This window comes from Mandrillus leucophaeus, unplaced genomic scaffold (assembly GCF_000951045.1).
Source record: "Mandrillus leucophaeus isolate KB7577 unplaced genomic scaffold, Mleu.le_1.0 Scaffold120, whole genome shotgun sequence".
NCBI classification, from domain to species: domain Eukaryota; kingdom Metazoa; phylum Chordata; class Mammalia; order Primates; family Cercopithecidae; genus Mandrillus; species Mandrillus leucophaeus.
The window spans coordinates 922,371-929,967 of record NW_012100321.1 but is presented as its reverse complement, the minus strand read 5'-3'; the positions used below and the strand labels follow the sequence as shown (position 1 = coordinate 929,967).

Sequence of the window (7,597 nt, the reverse complement as noted above, 5' to 3'; positions counted from 1 at the left end):
TTTTTTTTTTTTTTTTTTTTTTTTTTCATTTTTGAATTTTTAGTAGAGATCTGATTTCACGATGTTGGCCAGGCTGGTCTCCATCTCCTGACCTCGTGATCTGCCCGCCTTGGCCTCCCAAAGTGCTGGGACTACAGGCGTGAGCCACTGCGCCCGGGCCCCTGGTCCCCCGGCCCCCTGACTTTATTTTTTAGAGCTGTTTTAGGTTTATAGAAAATTGAGCAGGTAGTAGTGGAGTTCCCTTCTCCCCTCCGCCTGCCCCCAGTTTCCCATTACCAATGTCTTACATTGTTGTGGTAACTTTGTTACAATTGATGAGCCAGTGTTGATACATTGTTATTACTTAGTGTTGTGTAGTTCTTTGGGTTTTGCCCAATGCACCCTTTATTGTTACATATTCACTATTATTCCATTGTCTGGATATACCAGTTTGTTTTCAATTTACCTGTTGGAGGATGTTTTGGTTACTTCTGATTTTATGAGTATCTTTAACTTCTTCTAGTACCACTTGGCACTACCACACTTTGGAAAGCATCATTTGAGACGGCTTTCTAGCCCGGCTGCCAAGCAGGGCATTTATTGAATTCCAGGGCCCTAGCAAAATTGTGACTGAGCAGCCCCCTCCTGCTTCCCAGGCCCCTCCCTGTGTGCTTGCTCTGCATCCCTGGGAAATGCTCCCTTCTCCTCCCCTTCGTTCATCAGGGATTGGGGGTCTGTGGTTCTGTTTTCTTTCTAGCTCTGGTCCTTTATGAGGAACAGAAACACTTGGGCCCTCTGCTACCCCCACTTCCTGGTATGAGAACCTGTCCTCAGAGGGTCTGGGGACCAGCAGTGCAACCCTGGGACAGTAGCAGCACCCAGACAGACATATTCATTTAGGGAACACTGGGGATCTTGGTAGTTTGCATCTGCAGCTGTGGGATCCGGCTCACCTCTTCTCCCCATCTCTGGGACACAGTCCCACCAGCAGTACCCCCCATCACATGCCACGCCCCTGCCCAAGAAGGCTTACTCCAAGATGGACAGCAAGAGCTATGGCATGTACGAGGACTATGAGAACGAGCAGTATGGGGAATACGAGGGCGACGAGGAGGAGGACATGGGCAAGGAGGACTACGACGACTTCACCAAAGAGCTGAACCAGTACCGGCGTGCCAAGGAGGGCAGCAGTCGTGGCCGAGGTGAGCCCCGCCTTGGCAATTTCTCCTCCGGGGCATCGGAGCCACCCGGGTGGCCTGGCCTCACAGAGCCTCAACTTTGGTCACTTAGGGTTGGGATAAGTGTACAAAGAAGGGCCGGGATCTGCACATGCGTGGCACAGGGGACCAGAGAGATCACCCGCTGGTCTGTGGTTGGGGTGGTGCCAGGCTGGTGTGAGGCAGGGAGAAGGCCAGCGTGTCTGAAGGGTCACTTCCTGGTCGGCTGTCGGGGGAGAAGGGGATAGCTTCTCTCTCACCTGGGCTAGGGTCACTGACAGCTGGCTGCCCCACCCCGCAGCAGTGCTCCCTCATTCTCCCAGCCCCATCACCTGACAAGGTGTGACTGCAGTCCTTGCCTCTGCCCCACCTCTGAACCTTGGACCTGTGTCCTTTGAGAGGAAGGTGGAGGAAGCTTGAGCACCAGAGACACAGTAGCGCTGACTGGCCTCTTAGAACCATCTCTGCCAGCACAGTGGCTCATGCCTGTAATCCCAGCAATTTGGGAGGCCGAGGCAGGCGGATCACCTATGGTCAGGAGTTAGAGACCAGCCTGTCCAACAACAGCAACAAAAAAGAACCATCGAACTGTCTCCTGCCAGAAAGACTGCCCAGCCTGAGAGTGGCTTCTGGAATCTTCCAGCACAGGGGTTCTCAGACTTGTGAGCCCTGCCTGAGGCCCAGCTTGTTGAGTAGCTGTTCATTCATTTGCTTTTTTTTTTTTTTTTTTTTTTTTTTTTGAGACTGAGTCTCGCTCTGTCACCAGGCTGGAGTGCAATGGCGCGATCTTCGCTCCCTGCAACCTCCACTTGCCGGGTTCAAGCAGTTCTCCTGCCTCAGCCTCCTGAGTAGCTGGGATTACAGGCGCATGCCACTACGCCCAGCTAATTTTTGTATTTTTAGTAGAGACGGAGTTTCACCATGTTGGTCAGGCTGTTCTCAATCTCGTGACCTCGTAATCCGCCCGCCTCGGCCTCCTAAAGTGCTGGGATTACAAGCGTGAGCCACCTCACCCGGCTCCTTCGTTCTTCTAGCAGTCTTTCTTGGACACCTCCCTGGGGCAGCCCCTGTGCTTTTCGGAGGTCCTAGACTGGTGCTGTCCAGTAGAATTAGATTGGAAGCCACCATATCACTTACATTTTCTGGTAGCCACATTTAAAAAGTGAAAAGGACACTGGATAGTCCCAGCTACTTGAGAGGTGGAGGCGGGAGAATCACTTGAGCCCTGGAGTTGGAGGCCAGCCTGGGCAACACAATGAGACCCCATCACTCTTTTTTGTTTATTGGGAGACAGAGTCTTGCTCTGTCACCCATTCTGGAGTGCAGTGGCACGATTTAGGCTTACTGCAGCCTCTACCCTCTGCCTCCCAGGTTCAAGCAATTCTTGTGCCTCACTCCTGCAAGTAGCTGGGATTACAGGCATGTACAACCACACCCATCTTACTTATTTATTTTATTTTATTTATTTTTTTGAGATGAGTCTTGCTCTGTCGCCCAGGCTGGAGTACAGTGGCACGATCTCGACTCACCGCAAGCTCTGCCTCCCGGGTTCATGCCATTCTCCTGCCTTAGCCTCCCAAGTAGCTAGGACTACAGGCACCTGCCACCATGCTCAGCTAATTTTTTGTATTTTTAGTAGAGACAGGGTTTCACCATGTTAGCCAGAATGGTCTTGATCTCCTGACCTGGTGATCCGCCCACCTCAGCCTCACAAAGTGCTGGGATTATAGGCATGAGCCACTGTGCCCGGCCTATCTATTTATTTTTGAGACAGAGTCTCACTCTGTCACTCATGCTGGAGTACAGTGGCACCATGTTGGCTCACTGCAACCTCCGCCTCCCAGGTTCAAGCAATTCTCGTGCCTCCGCCTCCCTAGTAGCTGGGATTACAGGCCCGTACCACCATGCCTGGCTTTTTTATTTTTAGTAGAGATAGGGTTTCACTATGTTGCCCAATCTGGTCTTGAACTCCTGAGCTCAGGCAATCCGCCCGCCTTGGCCTCCCAAAGTACTGGGATTACAGTTGTGAGCTACTGTGACTGGACTTAAGTTTTTATATTTTTAGTAGAGATGGGGTTTCGCTGTGTTGGCCAAGCTTGTCTTGAACTCCTGTTCTCAAGTGATCTGCCCAACTGGGCCTCCCAAAGTGCTGAGATTATAGGATTGAGCCACTGCACCTGGCCACTCTTTTCTTTTTTTTTTTAAGTGAAGGAAAAAGTGAAACCAATTAAATTAATTTTGATGTTCTATTTTCAACCTAATATGTTTAAAATCTTATTTCAGCATGTAATCAAATGAGACAAATGCGATATTTTATATTCTTTCTCACTTGTGTGTGTGTGTGTGTGAGAGAGAGAGGGAGAGACGTGATCCCATTCTGTTGCTCAAACTGGAGCGCAGTGGCACAGTCTCAGCTCACTGCAGCCTTTGCCTTCTGGGTTCAAGCAATTCTCCCACCTCAGCCTCCCGAGTAACTGGGACTACAGGTGTGTGCCGCCACACCTGGCTAATTTTTCTATTTTTAGTAGAAACGAGGTTTCACCATGCTGGCCAGGCTGGTCTCAAACTCCTGACCTCAGGTGATCTGCCCACCTCAGCCTCCCAAAGTGTTGGGATTACAGGCGTTAGCCACCACACCCAGCCTTTTTTTTTTTTTTTTAGCTAAGTCTTTGAAGTCCAGAATGTGTTTTGGACTCTTGTCTAAATCACAAGTTCAAACTACAGGGCTAGCTAGTCTTGTCAGACTTCAAGGCTAGCATCTTATATTTTGGGCCAGACTTGTTAGTTGCTCATTAGCCCGTGGGCTGGTGTTTGCCATATTGGACAGTGCAGCTCTAAGTGGACAAGTCCCTGTGAGGAAGGGGAGTGAGTACTGCAGTAGCTGTGTGTCCAGTGTGCTGAGGGACCCCCACTGAGGGAACCAGAGGGTCCACTAGCCTACCTGGGGCATCTAGGAAGGCTTCTTGGAGGAGGAGGAGGAGGAGGCTGAAGTGATTGACTTCAGGAGCAGAAAGTGGGTTGTCTTCTTTCTTGCCGGTGGCATCTGTTCCCGCTGAAGGCTCACTGTCTGAATCTCCATGCAGGCAGCCGAGGCCGGGGCCGGGGCTACAGGGGCCGAGGAAGCCGTGGAGGATCGCGAGGCCGTGGCATGGGCAGGGGCAGCCGAGGCAGGGGCAGAGGCTCTATGGGAGGAGACCACCCGGAGGATGAAGAGGATTTCTACGAGGAAGAGATGGACGTAAGGTTTCCTCTGGCCCTGGGGACGTCGGGGTGAGGCTGGTGGGCTTTCCGGGGCGTGAGCACTGCTCATAGAGGCTGTGAGGCTAAGGTAGGAAGACATATGACCCTTCTGAAGGAAAGGAGGCCTCAGAGGGCAGATGTATGTGTTTAAAAATGTTTATTTATCATTTTGGAATAGATAAAACCTTCATGTGGTTTAAAGTAGAAAAGGTATCAGCCAGGCGTGGTGGCTCACGCCTGTAATCCCAGTGCTTTGGGTGGCTGAGGCGGATGGATCACGAAGTCAGGAGATGGAGACTATCCTGGCTAACACGGTGAAACCCTGTCTCTGCTGAAAATATAAAAAATTAGCCAGGTATGTTAGCACGTGCCTGTAGTTCTAGCTATTCATTCAGGAGGCTGAGGCAGGAGAATCACTTAAACCCGGGAGGCGGGGTTGCAGTGAGCCAAGATCGCGCCACTGCACTCCATCCTGGGCGACAGAGTGAGACTCTGTCTCAAAAAAAAAAAAAAAAAGAAGAGGTATCACAGGATGTGCTGTGAAAAACATCCTGTCACTAGAGAGAAGTTTCCTGAAAGTCCTCTAGAGACATTTCCAGCCAGGCACGTGGTCCTTCATCCCTGCCCCCACCCGGGAGAAGGAGTGGCAGGCGCACTGCACCTGCTATCCTGGTCCTACCCACAGACCTTCCACGCCAGTCCACGGCCCGCTGCCCACTTGCCCTTTTGGAGCCCACAGCGATGTGTATGTAGGGAGGCGCCATGCTGGGTTTGCCTATTGGGTTGGGTTTTCAGAGGGAAGACTGCAGTGGGAAGGATTGGGACCACCTGTCTGTCGTCAGGCTCTGTGGAGACGGGTTATGGTATGAGTCCCCTGGATGGTCACCATCCTTCAGAAAGGGGCAGTGTGTAGGTGGGGACAGTGTTCATTGTTCCCTACCTGACGTTCTCCTGCTCTCTCCTCTGCGGATTCCAGTATGGAGAGAGTGAGGAGCCAATGGGAGACGACGACTATGACGAGTACTCCAAGGAGCTGAACCAGTACCGCCGGTCCAAGGACGGCCGAGGCCGAGGTAGGCAGGGCCTGGAGGGGACACGCTGGGTGGGGCAGGGATTCCAGCAGCTGCTGGAATCTAGTCCCAGGGGGGTGGGGAGGGGGTGGTCGGCAGGTTTTAACACCGTCTCCCCTCCGCAGGGCTAAGTCGAGGCCGTGGCAGGGGCTCCCGAGGCCGAGGGAAAGGGATGGGCCGGGGCCGAGGCCGAGGTGGCAGCCGAGGAGGGATGAACAAAGGCGGAATGAACGATGACGAAGACTTCTATGATGAGGACATGGGCGTGAGTTGACTCCACTCTGATCTGATGTTTGGGCCAAGATCCCTTCTTAGCCTTTTTTCCCTTTAATGAGTCGTTCTGTAAGCTGATCCTGTCCCCTTTGCTGTCATCAGCCACCCCCCAGAGGGCTGGCCAGCGTTGACCAGCATAACCAGCGATATCCTGAGGAGATAGATGTACTGCTGCTGAGACCCTGTGTTTAAAACCATGTCATTAGCAGCACCTCCAGCCATACCTAACACGTCTCTGAGGTTCAGAAGGTTCTAGGTGAACTATCCAGTTAGTCTTGGAAGGTTTTGCAGGGAGGCCCATGCCACTGCCTCTAGGTGTGGTGGATGTGTTCCTCCACAGGTGTGTGGAACTTCAGGTGTAAGTGACTAACAACTCCAAGGGCTAGAGCTTTTCCTCACCAGGCACCAGCACCCTGCACCATGGGGCTTAAATGTGCATGCAGCCTCAGAGTTAGATGCAGCCTGCCCATTGGTGCTCTTGTGAGCTCTTAAGGGAGTCCTCATCCCCTTCTCCCGTGCTGCTTATTAACCCCAATCCCATCTCCACCCTTCCCTTTCATCTCCCTTTACATCCACACCCTGTCTATTGCAGGACGGTGGTGGTGGAAGCTACCGGAGTCGTGACCATGACAAGCCCCACCAGCAGTCGGACAAGAAAGGCAAAGTCATCTGCAAGTACTTCGTGGAAGGGCGCTGCACCTGGGTAAGGAGCACTGAAAACTCCCAGGCACCTCTAGGAGGCCAGCAGCCCCCAGAGGACACACGGCTTCCAGAATGTTCTGGAGCCGTGGTCACGCTGGGTGGGAGTGACTGTGTGGTCTTTGTCCTTGTGGACACTTGCCGGTACTGAGAGCTGCCTGGGTGGCCTGAAAGACTCAGGTTGACTTTCAGAGTGAGGAGGACCCACAACAAGATGAGGATTTTGGGTTTTAGGGGAATTTTTTGACCAAAATTTTCAACCGGTCCATATAGCCTGAAATGTAATTATGAAGGTTGATGTGAATGCAGAGAAGCACCATATCCTGGTGAAGTTACTGAGCTTCAGGGTTGCATGGGGAATGATTAAAGCATCCAGATAGAAGAGGAGGGGAGGATGAGGTTAACCGTGGACTTCATAGCAAAGTTCAATGTCAGAAGATGGACCAATGACCACAGAGTTCTTTCCACCGAAGGAAACAAGTGTAATAACCCAGCTAGTTCAGCCGGCAACTTCTTACCCCAGTATCCCAGGCAGCAACAGACACTAGCAGATGTGTGCTCAGGGCATACTGCACCCCTGCATCTGTCTTGGGAAGAAACAGATGCTTTAAACAAATAATGTTATGTATAAAATAGTTTGTTTTTCCTTTGAGACCAAGTCTCACTGTCAACCAGGCTGGAGTGCAGTGGCACAATCTCGGCTCACTGCAACCTCTGCCTCCTGGGATCAAGCGATTCTCATGCCTCAGCCTCCCGAGTAGCTGGGACTATAGGCGCACGCCACCACACCTGGTTAATTTTCATATTTTTAGTAGAGATGGGGTTTCGCCATGTTGGCCAGGCTGGTCCCAAACTCCTGATTCTAGCCTCCCAAAGTGCTGGGATTACAAGTGTGAGCTACTGCGCCTTGCCAGTATTTCTTAGTTACAGCTTATATTCTGTTAAGAAACTTGAAATACATATAAGCAAAAACAAACGATACACCCTGGGCAACATAGACCCCATCTTGTAAGCAAAAAAAAAAAAAAAAAATTAAAACCCATTGCGATGGTGTCTGCCTATAGTCCCAGCCTCTAAGGAGGCTGAGGTGGGAGGATCACTTGAGCCTGGGAGATCAAG

The 7,597-nt window shown here is 51.6% G+C and overlaps 1 protein-coding gene across 1 annotated transcript in view; it reads left to right on the top strand.

Annotated features, from left to right (window-relative positions):
• The window catches only part of ZC3H4 (zinc finger CCCH-type containing 4), a 49,742-nt gene that overhangs the window by 21,300 nt on the left and 20,845 nt on the right, over positions 1–7,597 (top strand). Inside the window, exons 4-8 of the mRNA XM_011969726.1 lie at positions 959–1,181; positions 4,280–4,434; positions 5,413–5,509; positions 5,632–5,771; positions 6,372–6,482. Of these exons, the coding sequence (XP_011825116.1) occupies positions 959–1,181; positions 4,280–4,434; positions 5,413–5,509; positions 5,632–5,771; positions 6,372–6,482 (726 nt within the window). The remainder of the gene's footprint in view (positions 1–958; positions 1,182–4,279; positions 4,435–5,412; positions 5,510–5,631; positions 5,772–6,371; positions 6,483–7,597) is intronic.